The following is a 15312-nucleotide window of genomic DNA, read 5'->3' on the forward strand; positions in this document are numbered from 1 at the left end:
TATTCTTTGGGTAAATTAGTGCAATTGCTGGATCTAATAGTAGGGTAGTTGTATTTTTAACTTTTTCGGGAACCTTCATACGGTTTCCCACAGTGGCTGCACCAGTTTGCATTCTACCCAACAGTGTAAGAGGGTTCCTTTTTCTCTGCATCCTTGCCAACACCTGTTGTTTCTTGTATTGTTGATTTGAACCATTCTGACAGGTGTGAGGTGATACTTCATTGTGGTTTTGATTTACATTTCCCTATGGTAAGTTATAATGAGCACCTTTTCATGTGTCTGTTGGCCATCTGTATGTCTGTTCATGTCTTCTGCCCATTATTATATTGGATTATTTGCTTTGGGGGTGTTGCGTTTTTATAACTTATTTAAATATTTCAGGTGCACTGTTGAGACTTTTATCTAATTTTCATAAATATGAACATCTTTTCCAATAATTAAGTGGTTTCATAGGAATTAATCCCTCATGCGCTGCATACTAAATGAAATTATTTATAACAGGTAAGTGAATTATCTGCCAATAAGCTATTCGTCTCTTTATAAGAAGCAAGATTTATTCTTTAAAACATTTAACTGCAATCCTAGCTCTTCTGTGAGGTTCCATGAATAGTTTCTATTGAATGAGGGAGAGAAATGGCAAAGTATTTAATATAGTAGAATTTTAATTCTATTAACTTAACATGTTATAACCACAATATAATGGTTTTGAGAACAATCGTTGCAGCTGCTGGACCCAGGAAAGTGAGGCAAAGGAAAATGAAATTGTGTGTGTTTTGATGGAGGAATAGGTAGAGATGTTGGAAAAGAAAATCAAGTGTGTATTGTTTTATTTCAGGTGGCTGTTTCATTGGTTGTATTGTGGATACTTAGAAAGTGAGTATTCCTTGTCCTATTGTAGATTATATTTTGTTTCTATTGATTATTTGGGTCTTATTAAATATTATAATATCCAGGATGCTTCATTTCCCCATAGTATTATAGAGATGGAAAATTAAATTCTTTGTTTAAAATTGCGAGCATGTGCAGTTTCTGCAACTGTTTTTCCAGTTCCTACAGAATTTAGCTGTATTTTGTTTCCATAAATACAATAAAAATATTGGAAACAGCATTATACATTTAGTCCTTTCTCTGACTGCTTAATGTTTCAGTGGTGAAAAAATGTAGTCTACTTCATTGCAATATTAGGTCCTTGAGATCAAAGGTCTTACTTGTGCTAGTGAAATATGTTGTGTTTCCTCAGACTCAAGTTCAGTTTTGTCTACATGTATCGGAAATTCAGCAGGGAAGTTTGGTTGCCAAATAATGGTTTCTTTTTGCTTTGCAGCTCATCTTCTCAAGACAAAGGGAATAGCACTCAGAGCGTAAACAGCAGTTATGCAGTGATCTTCACCAGTACCAGCGCATATTATATTTTCTACATTTATGTGGGAGTAGCTGATACTTTGCTTGCTCTGGGACTCTTCAGAGGTTTACCACTGGTGCATACTCTAATCACAGTGTCGAAAATTTTACACCACAAAATGTTACATTCTGTTCTTCAAGCACCTATGTCAACCCTCAACACACTGAAAGCAGGTATTTGACTAAGTATACAAAATGGTGCTGCTGATCCATAGTCAAAAGGTCCTAGGATTTTGTTGGTTTTCTAGCAGTAGTGTTGGCTTTTGACGGAGGCATCTGCCCCGATGAAGATTCGTAATGACTGGCATGCACATTTCTTAGATATTGTAGGCTATCAGACCTTGAGGCTGCTCCTCATGTTTCTGTCTTGGCTAATTAGCCAATGTGTTATCCTGTGTTGCTGTTGGGAGTGTAGCAACAGAAACAAGCCTTTGGGTTAGCCATCCTTCTCGGTTCAGATATTTGATCTAGCCCCCTTTCAGGCATCTTGTTGCCAATGTACAGTCTCATTTAAAAGAGAAGATTTGAAATGACCAAAGAAAACCTAAAATTCTTTTACCTACGAAGGCTGTAGAATAGGATGGTATAGAATAATTTAGTTTCATGTAACCACTCAAAGGTGATCAAATAAATTCGTTTTAAGGTTTTGTTTTTTGCTTTTTGGATCTTTTTTTTTTTTTGGTAGAAGAGGAAGAATAAATTCCAAATGTATTTTTAAAGTATTTTTGACCCAACTATAGAGGTTGGTAACAGGGCAAAAACTCATCCCTTTAAGATAAAGAAGGTCTGAGGAGCTAATGTATGACATGGTGACCATAATTGAAAACACTATATTATGTAATTGAAATTTACTAAGAGAGTAAAACTTAAATGTTCCCCCTACCCCCCAAAAAGGTAAATATGAGAGATTATGGAGATCTTAACTTTGTGTGGCATTTAAGTATTAAGAATTTTGGACTTCATTATGTAGCTAATGGGGGGGGGTTGAATGATAAGATTCAATATCACTTTTTTTGTACTATGGTATGTTTTATCTAATTGTGTCTTTATCCCTAGACAACGAATTCCTTAAGGGCAAGGAGCCCGGCTTATTCACCTCTGTTATCTCAGTGCCTAGCGTTACGTCTGGCACATCGTCAACATTCCATCTATAACTTTTTTTCATTGAAGGAAAACATCATCAGATTTATAAACATAAGTCTGGAATTCAGAAGACAGGCTGACGCTCAGGTTGCCAGTAAAGAGGGTGGAAAGAGGGAACATGGAAAAGGGGGGCCACACAACAAGAGGCAGAAATTAAGAGTAGCCATGGGTTCTGCAGAGTATGTCAGAAAGGCCTGGAAGTCGGAGGAGAGGGAGAGCCACATGTCGTGGAGTACAGATGTAAAGCGATGATGATCGCACATCCGGGAAATCATCATTATGTTCAAGCTCGCACGTGTGAGGTGGTAGCAATAGGATGAATCTTACCGTAATCAGTATTTTATAAGGGTTTAAATGTGGGAGACCATGACTCAACCACAGGGCTTAGGATCTCTGTACAACACTAGGGTTTTCTAAGTCTTTATTTATCATGTTACGTGCTGATTCTTATTTGAGTTTTGAATATTTCTACTGTGATCCAGATGGAACAAATATTGATATGTCTTTTTAAGATTACTGTTTTCTGAGGAATTTCTCTTCCTTTATATTCTAGGTGGGATTCTTAATAGATTCTCCAAAGATATAGCAATTTTGGATGATCTTCTGCCCCTTACCATATTTGACTTCATCCAGGTTTGTAAAAATAAGAACTATTAAGTGTCTTTACATTTGTCATACTTTTAAAAATAGTTAGAAAAAGAAGTAGATTAAGTTATGCTTATTTTTCATTTTGGGAGTCGAAGTCCTATCTATTGTGGGAATTTTGTCAATATCAAAAGTCTTCAAAATCGGCATAAATTTAGTAAATTCAGTAGTGAGTCAGAGCAGTTTACCTGACTCGAACCTAAGGCAATTCCACATGTAGACGTGATAGCTGTGTACCTGGGAATGCTTTGAAAGACATAGTAGACCGCCTTTCCCTAACTGTCCACAAAGTATGACATTTTTGACATTGGCATTACTGCTTGATGGAAGTCACCTACCTCCAAAGGGCACGTGTTAGAAATGAAGACCTGTTAATCCTTGATGGGCTACAGTTTCAACCCATCCCACCCAGGAACACATTGGCCCAGGTTAGCTAGCCAGCAGCCTCAGGGTAGGGACCATAATACAGGGACTGTAGTACAGATACCTTTTCAAGCAGATGAGAAGGGAAAGAAAAATCCAGGACTCGTGAGGACTGTCCTTGGGTGACACATCTGAAGGGGCCACCAGGACAGCCTGGCTCTGAGCATGTCTCCCTGGAGTGTGGTGATTGAGTGGAAGTTAGAATGAGAAGAAAAGGAGGAGATGGAGATGAAGGTGACCTAGGGGAGGCACCTTAGGACTCTGCAAGTGGCACAACTTAAGAAGGGCTGTGAGTTAATGACCTTGCTGTTGGACCCAGTTTGGAGACAACTTCCTGTCTGGCTTAGGTCAAGCAAATGCCACAGTTTCAGTGATCTCCAGCTGGAACATTGCAGCCCATCTTAGCATGAGTCATTCTCCCCCCGCCCCCTTCCCAATCCCCTATAATAATACTTTATTTGAGAGGACCTCTAAAACAAAATAAAGGCTACCACATTTGTGTGTACATGCAACCGACATTGGCAGGTGCGGCAAAACCAGGTTGTCAGTTTGCCTCATCTGAAATGACTGGCGCGATTAAAATGCATTAACTGTTCCTTGTGGACTTTAGCATTTTGGATTTCCTTCCATTGCTGTGTTTAGGGCTATAACTCAGCAATAGCTGCTGGAATTCTTTCACTGATGTTTTGAGCTCAAACATTTGAAGGGACGTGTCCTGTATCTTTCTTTAAATGCAGTTTATTTGTTCCTTGTTCCAGGAGTGTAAATGACTGATCCCAAATATAATATTATTAAATTAGGTAAAAACTGGAACATGGACATTTTGACATGATTGTAAAACGATGATTCAGAAATGTTGGTCCTTGATTTTATATATAAATTTTATATATATATAAAAATTTTTATATATATAAAAATTGTATACATAATATATATAATTTTTTTGTAGTTTACTATTTTCTGAATCAGTGTGAAGCTCACTTCAGAAATCCTGTGGGAGAAATATATTTAAGTATTTATTTTATAAGTTAACACTTTTTAGACACATGCGATGGCTCTGAAATCCTTTCTGTTATGGCAATGCAAATAGTTTCTGCTCAATTTCTAATGTGGCAGTTCATTAGTTGTGCTTTCACAAGTAATTAGGCAGGGCTCATTTATTTATTTAATTTCCCTATTTTATTTATAAAAGGGCCTCATATTAAGGAAGCATAGTATCTGACAATCAAATGGCAGTAAAAATCTGATTAGTTTTGATTTTATTGAATAATCAGTCATTGGGGCACCTGAGTGGCTCAGTAGTTGAGCATCTGCCTTTGTCTCAGGTCATGATCCTGGGGTCCTGGGTTCGAGTCCCACCTCAGATTCCCTGCTCAGTGAGGAGTCTGTTTCTCCTTCTCCCTTTGTCCCCTCCCCACCTCAGCTTGTGTTCTGTCTTTCTTGCTCTCTCTCTCTCAAATAAATCTTAAAAAAAAAAAAAATCAGTCATTCATCCTAGTTTTATTATAAAAAAAATCCTCTAGATTGTGAGCTTCTCTAGCTATACTTAATTATGTTCACATTAAAGAAATGTTTTCGAGTTACAACATTACAGGAACAGATTTTTGCACAAAATAAGGCATACCTGTAAATTTCCTTTAAAAAATAAATTTCTGTTTACTCTTTGTCCTAACATTTAATAACGTTCTAGCAGAATTTGCTTTCTGGATTGGAACACTGTCTAATGGAAATGGAAGATCTGGATTCTATTTCTAACCTGTAAAATGAAGTAGATAAATCTGATGATGGTGTCTTCCGGTACTCAAGTTTTTGCTTCAGACCAGCATACTAGCAGTGGCCCACCCATGACACATTTGCTGAGGTCAGAAGCTAATAATTTAACACCGGCTGCCAAACTTAAGGCACTGGTTTAATATACTTGAAATTCTCATTACACATAGAAACCTTAAATTCTGTCCTAGTTTTTAATTCAGAGGGGATACGAAACACGTCATTTTATGGGCAGCCCAGGTGGCACAGCAGTTTAGCGCCGCCTTCAGTCCAGGGCGTGATCCTGGAGACCCGGGATTGAGTCCCACGTTGGGCTTCCTGCATGGAGCCTGCTTCTCCCTCTGCCTGTGTCTCTGCCTCTCTCTCTGTCTCTTATGAATAAATAAATAAATAATCTAAAACAAAACATCTAATGACAAAACAAGTCATTTTAGACCAGATATATTTATGAGACAGAGAAAAACTATGTTTTAGCATCCTGTTTATCTCCATATTTGGGTGAATGATTTTTTTTTTTATTAAGTAGAAGCCTGTGTATTTTAAAATACCAAAATCTTCTCTTTTCAGCCACAGAATCCTTAAGTCTCTTTTATTTCTTTTCTCTTATCTGAATATTTAATTATACCCAGAGTCCTACTATGATTTCTTCTATATCTTTCACATCTCCCCCCACATTCATTCTATTAATCCCCTTAATCCCTTACTTAAAAATTCATTTGTGACTTAAATTCCAAGTCTGCTCTTCATATCATAGTTTTAAATAGGTATCTATCTATCTATCTATCTATCTATCTATCTATTCATTAACTTATCCCCGATTTCATTCTTCATCCTTCATTCTTCTCATCTGCTCTAGTTTCACAGGCAGTGCTATGTGGCCTTTAGCATCAGGAATGCTTTTGAGCTGCTGTCAGTGGGTGAAAATGTGCTGCTTACCTCCTAGGACCATGAATGGGTGGTGCCTCGCAGGCTTTATGGCCTGTTGATTTTTTTTTTTTCTTTTTTAATGAGGAAGTTTAGAATTTGGGTAAAGGTCATTGGAAATTAGACATCTGTGCTCCTGTTTCCATCCTGTCCTGAATTCCTTCTATTTATTTTGTTGTCCTCTCACTAATACACCTGATTGAAGTGACTTGTTTCGTACTCACTGTGAATTAAAAAAATCTAGGACAGAATTTAAGGTTTCTTTTGTGCTGAGAATATCATATATATTAAACTAGTGCCTTTAGTTTGGCACACAGAGCTAAATTATTAGCTTCTGACCTCAGTGCCAAAGGATGGCCTCTTATGTAGCAAATGGAATTATTTTTCTCAATGCTTAGACTCCTTTTTCACCTCCTTTTCAGTCTGAGCTATGTTCTGGATGATTATAATTCCTGGAAATTTATCTTGTGAGTGTTTCATAATTTCCAATTGTAGCCACCTTCCTCATTCTTCACTAACCTCCTGTGATATCTTGGGTAGTCCGACTGTCCAATTATACTCATTTTATTATAAGTTGCATTTTCATTCCTAAGAATCTCTAGCACATCGGCAGTCATGGAAACAAAATGGTCACTTTCTGCAACGAGTGTTATAATCCAGCCACACCAGATTGGAATTATATGGTAAAAATAACACTAGTCAAATGAACACAGTGCTCTTTACAACTGTCTGCAGCAAATACAAGACCATGATCCTAAATGGAGTAGCTGAATGTTTTCACGATGCCAGTGCAACAACATTTGTCTTTCAGACATCCTGGTATTTAATACGATAGTCTGCTTGATTAAATCATATTCCCTAATCATGCTTGGAACTTATCCCCCCTACTCCCCCACCCCTGGCAAAGATCCTATTTCTAGGAAATAAATGTCTTTGGTTAAAAAACTAGTTTGCTATTGAAGTCTTGTCAGGGAGTAAGTAGGGCCTTTGGGGCTTTCTTATTGTATTGGTGGCTCTTGTAGGGCAAAGATGGACTAGGGAAGACTTTCCTTAGATTTTTTGAGGCATCATGTGTCCTTAGTCCAGTGCCTGGCACAGTAAAGATTTATCCGAGTATTTCTTGATGAGTGAGGGGCTCTTAAGGCAGAATTAATTAGAGACATGGAGGCATTTCCCCTAGAGAGGTCACTGAGAGATTATCCTCTAATGTTTTAGATGGAAATAACAATGCACTTGAAGATTTATTCAGCTCTTAGCTATACCCCCACCCCCACTGCCATCTACCAAAACATTCTGCATTTCACTGCATATTCAGCTGCAAAAATGCATGTGTCACCCCTGGAAATTGGTAGAGAACTGGCTCACTGATTATCGTTTGGATGTTCTAATAAGTTTATTTTTTAACCCTTGTTGTGACATTATTTATACTTATTCAAATGGATTATGGTGGAGCAAATGCTAGCAGGCTCTTTTTCTTTTTAAAATGTATAGATTTGATATCATGTGGAATAACAGAATATAAGCTTTTAACTTGATTCCGAAGAACAACCAGCATGGTTAGCTTGTTTCTTTGATGTTTTGATGGATAATGTGAAGAGATATCTCTAACTGATGGGCTTGACTGAAGCACGAAGTGCATTTTGACAACCTAGGAGATGGAAATAAAATTAAATCAATTAGCCATATCCCAAAATCTTTTTTTTTTTTTTTTGAGCCTTTAAGGTCATCTCCAATTATTTTAAGGAATAGGAACAGAAGAGTTGGGGAGGGGAGTCACATTTATTAAATATAATTTTTAAAAATCTCAAACACGAGTCAACTATGCTTGAAAAAATTGTTTCATGCCTAAATGACCGAGTCTTCACTTAAACCAGATCTTTCTGATTCAAAATGCTCCAAGATGAATGCCTGATATTCAGGAATCGTGTAAACAAAATAAATGCTAAAATTTCACGTTTATACCAAAATCATTTCAAAATTAAATAAAATTATTTTAAAAGTAGGCCACGCTAGGGAAAAAAATCATATTCATCTACAATTGTTTATCGTACAGGCCTTTTAAGGCATGTGGAAAGTGAGAACATCCTGAGACCCAAGGACACCATGTTTTCAAAACTTCAAGATGTTGTGCCAAGCAACCTGAGCAATTTTTTGAATTTTGATAGAACTTATACAAAATGCTACTTTGCCAGGAAGATGCCCACCCGTCGTTGAGAACGGAGCAGAGCGCGAAGAGCTTCTTTGGAGCTACACCTCTGGCGTACCTTGCGCGTTACCAACGTGAAAACATTCACTCACCAAAGTGTTGTCTTTGATCTTGCAGTTGTTATTAATTGTGATCGGAGCAGTGGCGGTGGTGTCGGTTTTACAGCCCTACATCTTCCTAGCGACAGTGCCAGTGATAGTGGCCTTTATTATCCTGCGGGCCTACTTCCTCCACACCTCACAGCAGCTCAAGCAACTGGAATCTGAAGGTAGGGCCCTGCAAGGGCAGCCCTTGCCCTGGGAGATACCCACAAGGCTGTTTGTATTCTCTGCCTGCTTCCCTATGCCTACTTTTCCCATTCCCCCCAACCCCTACCCCCAACGGCTGTTAAACTCCTACATAATGTGACAATGGCTTTTAAAAACACATGTGTATGCAAAAGGGTACAGTCAATTCCAAAGCACACATAGATGGTTTCTGCTAATGACCGTGAGACTTCATTCTGGCTTTAAAGCAAGTTATAAGGGTTGTAGTGTACAATGCTCATTCATCATGAACTTGTGTAAATTCAACTTTAAAACGATAGGGCTACTATTACTACTAAAGCTTTGTCTGGGCTCCCAAACAATACCGGGCACAATGTTTCACATACCCTTCCTGCTCTCCTGGGGTCTCCCTTTCTGTGTGCATCCCCCTACCCCGACCCCTGCCTCTCCCCGAGCACAGCCTGAGCTGTTGGGGAAGCACATCTCTCAGTAATGGCTTTGGCACCAGTGCACCTTCAGGGTTAAATCTCCAATGTGTTTCTATTGAAGGTTATTGTCTAAATGAAGTCACATAAACTTAAATAAATGGTCCCAAAAGAAAAACATGGTCTCTCAGCAATGATTAATATAGGATTGCTGGGGGCAGGGGGAAGCACGCAGTGAAAGCCAAGAAATATGAATAAAATATGGCATTGATTCTATAAAAAGTTCTCGTCCATGATGGCCTAGTAAAAAAAGGAGGCTAATTCATTAAAAACAACAGCAACAAACCAAATTGCATCTATTCAAGGTATGGCCCCGGTACGAAAACCCTCTAACAAATGACGTTTAGTGTACGATTACCCTTTCTGAAGCTAATCTTTTTCAGGTCCCTGGTAGTAAGAATTCGCATCACGTCCTCACATGATTTGTGTTGTTTTCTATGGGAATATTTTGCAGGCAGGAGTCCAATTTTCACTCATCTTCTTACAAGTTTAAAAGGACTGTGGACACTTCGGGCCTTTGGACGCCAGCCTTACTTTGAGACTTTGTTTCACAAAGCTCTGAACTTACATACTGCCAACTGGTTCTTGTACCTGTCAACGCTGCGCTGGTTCCAAATGAGAATGGAAATTATTTTTGTCATATTCTTCATTGCTGTTACCTTCATCTCCATTTTAACAACAGGTGACATGAACTTTTTAACTATGTGACTGACCATTCAATTGAAAACTTTATCAACCCCAAACTGCTACAGTCTTACTGGTTAAACATTTTAGGTATCTTTGAATAGATTTTTTTGGGGGGGAGGGGAGAGGAGTTTATTAATCTTAAAATTCATCTATGGTGGGACAAATGATTTCTTTGAATTAGAGCTGTGTGATTTCAGCATTATAGCTCGAAAAGTAGACTCAGAGTGTACAGTAACAAATCTGTGCTTGAGAGGAAAAAAATCATCTTTTGACTCATATTAGTAAAGAATCCTGGCTTCAAAAATTATAGATCTTGTTTATTCAAGAGCTCGCTGAATAGGGGAAAAGAAACATCCCCATTTATACCCATATACACACAAAAATCCCCCTGCCTGGTAAATTGGTTTCTTTTAACCGCCATTTGGTGCAATTCATTACCCTAATGTGAATTTTACACGATGAAAAACTACCCTAGGGCAGCCCGGGTGGCTCAGCAGTTTAGCGCTGCCTTCAGTCCAGGGCCTGATCCTGGAGACTTGGGATCGAGTCCCACATCGGGCTCCCTGCGTGGAGCCTGCTTCTCCCTCTGCCTGTGTCTCTGCCTCTCTCTCTCTCTGTGTCTCTATGAATAAATAAATAAAATCTTAAAAAAAAAAAAAAAAACTACCCTAGAAGTGGAATAACTTAGGTAGAAGTACCAGATTTTTAAAAATATAAATGTCTTGGATGCCCGCATTGGGCTCCCCGCAAGGAGCCTGCTTCTCCCTCTGCCTGTGTCTGCCTCTCTCTCTCTGTGTCTCTCATGAATACACGGATAATATCTTTAAAAAAAAAAGTCTTAAATTTTAGGGTCTTTGGGTGACAAACACAGTACCTTTCACCATGAGTAAAATGAAAATATATATGGACAAATAAGCTTTAATTTAAGAAGTTGAATTACTAAAAAAAAAAAAAAAAAAAAAAAGTTGAGTTACTGAGTTAGACATGTTGAAGAAGGCTATACATGTGACAGTGGACCCGGATTCACAGCACCTGCCACATCTAAGGGACAGTTTGGTTGTCCGAGTAGAATCCTGCTCCAGCAGAGTGCCGCATGTGCTGGGGTCGCAGGGATGCCCCACGAGGCCCAGGGCAGGAGGCCCAGGAGCCTGCAAGGGAAACAGAGTAGGCGTAGACTGAGTGTTGCAATATGACTTTAGTTCAGGCCCTGTCCGTCAGAGCTGATTCTTAGCCAGAGTCAACGTTAGCCACACGTCTAATACCAGTCCTGCCTCTACTGGCCTTCAGCTCCGGTAACTTGTACACATTAATCAGCTTCTCTAAGGCCTTCATTTTCTTCATATGTAAACACTCATAATAAGAGCACCTCTCCTATGGTTTGTGGTCTCTAGTGTTAAATGTGATCGTTTGTGCAAAACACTTAGTAGAGTGCCTGGTCCCTTGTAGACACCCATAAAGCTTATAGTATTTATTATTGTTATTATTATTAACATTTTATCTTACTCCCATCTTAACTTTCAGAATGAGTAATACACTGGAGCCCTGATAAATCTTACCTACTTAGAACAAATGATATAGTGTTAAAAGCACATGCCTTCTATCTGTGGTTTGTCTTCTGTCAGAGGAAACGTGGAGAAAAAATTTCAATTGATAATAATAGGACAAATTACTTCTCCCAGTTTTAGAACCCAGTGACAATAATCTTATCCTATATTCCAGTTGCCGGGACTGACTCTCAACCGAGACTTGATAACCTAAAGTTTTAAGACCTTTCCTGTTAGAAAATTTTTAGGACCATGAATTAGTGGTCCCCTCCAGCCCTGAAAACCATTTATTCTAATTAAACACTCAAGTATTGTTCTTCCTGGGTGAACTAGTCACTTTTTTGTTTCTTTGTTTAAACGTAGAAGTCAGTTTTCTCCCTTTCTCAATGGCAGACCCATGAGTTTTCACTTCCCCATGAAACCTGAAGTCCGCTCCTCCCACCCCCTGCCACCAAAGCATCTGATTAGCAGAGAAAGTCCTCCTCACAAAGGCAGGAGACGTATCTAAACATCTGGGTGCTGCTCAAACACACCTTTCTCCTGCTTTTGACTTCTTTGTGGGGGAGCTCATCTGGATATAGAAGTTTTTTTGCATCGTCCATCATAGTCGTTGAAGGTATGGTTACTTACAGAGTGGTAGAAGAGATGACCGCGGTATTGACCCGACACCAGCATCCCCTCAACAACTGAAACCTCTTCAAACAAGGACAACTCTTCCCTAATTGTCACTCTTTAATTTAGAACATTAGTTGAATACTTAACTGCATGCAGAACCTTATTACCGGTGGTACATGCTGTGGTGAACTGAGACGAAAGATGGTTGAGATGAGCACAAAACTGGAATGTAACTTGAATAGGACATACGCCCTGGGAGCAGCACAAAGTGGCTCACTGAAGAGAGAAATAACTATAAAGCCTGTTTATATGTTTTTCCCCACCTATAGGTGAAGGAGAAGGAACAGTTGGTATTATTCTAACGTTAGCCATGAATATCATGGGTACGTTGCAGTGGGCTGTAAACTCCAGCATAGAGGTGGACAGCTTGGTAAGTAATTATTATTTTTTAACTTTTGTGAAAAAGTTTGGACAAACCAGAAAGTATCGGTGATGACATATAAGGGACGACTACTTACCCAACCCCCAGTTAAGGAACAGAACATCACCGATAAATCGAAGGCTACTGTGTCTCTCACATTAGACCCGTATCCTTTCCTTCCTCCACATAGACAGCCACTCTCAAGATCCTGTGCTGCGGTGAAAACTCCCGGGCAACGATTTTTCTGGGACAGATAGACAGGTGTGGCATGACTGGGTCCCAGAATTCACCTGCGTTCAGCTTCACCACATGGGGCCGAATTGTTCTCAGATATCTGGTGTCAGGTCCTACTCCCATCAAGAGCGTGTAAGGGTTCTCATTGGTCTGTAGCTTCTGCAACACTTGAGGTCGCTGGACCTCTTAATTTTGGCAGATGGGAAGTGATCACTAAGGAGATAGCGCTGCTTGATACATATTTATTGGCTTTCTCTTCCGTTAGCTTATTTCTGTCAACTGCTGAGTGTTTTTCTTAATTGGTTCACAAGAGTTTATGAATTCTGGGGTAACGGTCAGTTCTGTCTATTTTTAAACACAGTCCTCTGGTCAATGGCTCAGCTTCCAGTGTCTTGATGAAAGGAAGCTTTTAAGTTGAATAAAGTTAATTTCATGAATCGTTCCCTTTATGTTTTGATGTCTTGTCTAAGAAACCCTTTTCTGTCTTGGGTTTTCCAGTTGCTCAGCATTGCATTTTTCATAGTATTCTTCGTTTTTTTTTTTTTTTTTTTTTTTTTAATGTTTTAAATTTCCAGTCTTTAGCGATAGCTCCTTTCTCATTCCTAGAGTGTTTCTTTTTGCTTTCTCTCTTTTTGTTTAATACTCCCCCTCACTTTATGTACTCTGATAGTGTGTACAAAGACCGTGTTTTGGTTTTGTTCTGTCTCTTGTCTTGGTTTCTTGGAATGCGCAGCCTGCAGTAGCATATAACTGAGTGAACACCATCAGGGGCACACACACCCCATGGCAGCAAGAGTGGGAGATAAAAGGAAGAAAGGCAGATTTCCCACTTTGAGTTAAAAAGATACATGGTTTTCATGAATCGCATTATCATTAACTTTTATTAGTCCGCCTAGAATAGTGTATTTAAAATCAATCATCCATTACTGCATTTGCAGAGAGCCTAGAGGGCCAAGTTAATGACCGTATATATAAAACGCTGCCATCACACTTTCTCCTAAGTTCCTTCTCCATTCTCCGAGGTAGATCCCATGGTCCCAGGATACATTCGTTCATTCAGCTGTGACAGTTTTCTAACCCATTCCTATCAGAATGAGTATCCTCATAGGGCGTCCGGGTGGCTCAGGGGGCTGGGGGGACACCCTTGACTTTGGCTCAGGTCATGATCATGGGGTCCTGAGATTGAGCCCTGTGTTGGGTTCCGCCCTCAGGGAAGAGTCCCCTCCCCCCTCCCCCTGTTCACATGCTCTCTCTCTCTCTAAAATAAATAAGTAAATAAATCTTAAAAAAAAAAAAAAAAAGAACAAATATCATCTTTAAAAATATCTCTAGGGGAAAAACAAAACTTTTCATGCCCTGTTTCTCCCCACGTGTCTTAATATTTTATGTAAGCAAAGCATTTTAAAAATTCATTGACATGTAATTCAACCCTAACATGATTCATAATAGGGTCTCTCTCTTTTCCTTGAACATTATTTTTGGGGGTTTGGCCAGCTTTTTCAGTGACTCCATTTATCTCTCTTCACTTAACTCTTAATGCTTTTGGGTTTGGATCTCATAGATGTACTTAGAAATGTTTCTGTTGGAAAATAGCAGGAGAAGAGTGGATCAGTATTGTGCCTGAATTTATTTAATTTTTTTTGTTCAAACTCTCTACTATATTGACTTTACAATTAAAATTCTCATATACTTCACTTCATTATCTAAAACTATCTCTACACCCTGTATATTCCCAGTTCTTTTACTGAATTAATTTTCTTGGTTTATGAAGCCTCTATACATTTGATGTTGAAGCCTTTGGCCCATTTCTATTCTGCATGTCCAACCTCCACTAAAGTTTCTTTCATTTTTTTTTTTCCCCACTAAAGTTTCTTTAAGGTATTTTTACTTCTCTGGTTTTGTGCATGGGCATCCTGAGCTTTGTAACCTGTGTTTTGACATTGTGTCTTTCATCTTTTGGCATAAAAGAATCTTTGCAAAGAACTATTTATTATAACACAGTCTATGGAAAGGATCAATATTTATATTTGATTTCATTTTAAAAAGTCGTGTTCTTTTGTTTGAGTATCAAAGTGATCATGTTCATTTTCATTTCCCTGCCAAATGGTACAAGCGGTCTTCCCTTGTGGGCATTCTTCTAATTATTGATTCCCATCATACTGCTTTTACCGACACACCTACCAGAGTGGTATAGTGATCTTTTCATTTTCACCTGACATGTGTTGAGGGTAGGAGAGGAGACAGCCGTGCCCTCAGATTTCACCTCTGTGTGATGTTAACCCTGAAGGTTCTTGTGACCTCTGAGGGAGAAATCCGATGTGTTCTCGTGTTACATTACTGAGTGTCTTAACTGAATTTAGATCCGAGTTTAAATGCAGTAAACAGGGTGTTTCATTTGATTTCCACTTCCAGTTTTCCAGTGTAGAGCTAGTTAGGAAAAGAAAAAGTATCTTTAGACTTAGAATATTTCATTTACGTATCTGTCCTAGTTTAGACAGAGGCACGGAATCAAACATTAGCGGAACTATGAAGTAATAGAAACAGCAGG

General features: G+C 38.9%; 1 protein-coding gene across 1 annotated transcript in view; it reads left to right on the forward strand.

Moving 5' to 3' along the window:
- Window positions 1-15312, forward strand: part of CFTR (CF transmembrane conductance regulator) — a 160803-nt gene that overhangs the window by 104100 nt on the left and 41391 nt on the right. Inside the window, exons 16-21 of the mRNA XM_072764891.1 lie at window positions 836-873; window positions 1325-1575; window positions 3098-3177; window positions 8630-8780; window positions 9718-9945; window positions 12439-12539. Of these exons, the coding sequence (XP_072620992.1) occupies window positions 836-873; window positions 1325-1575; window positions 3098-3177; window positions 8630-8780; window positions 9718-9945; window positions 12439-12539 (849 nt within the window). The remainder of the gene's footprint in view (window positions 1-835; window positions 874-1324; window positions 1576-3097; window positions 3178-8629; window positions 8781-9717; window positions 9946-12438; window positions 12540-15312) is intronic.

This window comes from Vulpes vulpes, chromosome 7 (genome assembly GCF_048418805.1).
Source record: "Vulpes vulpes isolate BD-2025 chromosome 7, VulVul3, whole genome shotgun sequence".
Taxonomy (NCBI): domain Eukaryota; kingdom Metazoa; phylum Chordata; class Mammalia; order Carnivora; family Canidae; genus Vulpes; species Vulpes vulpes.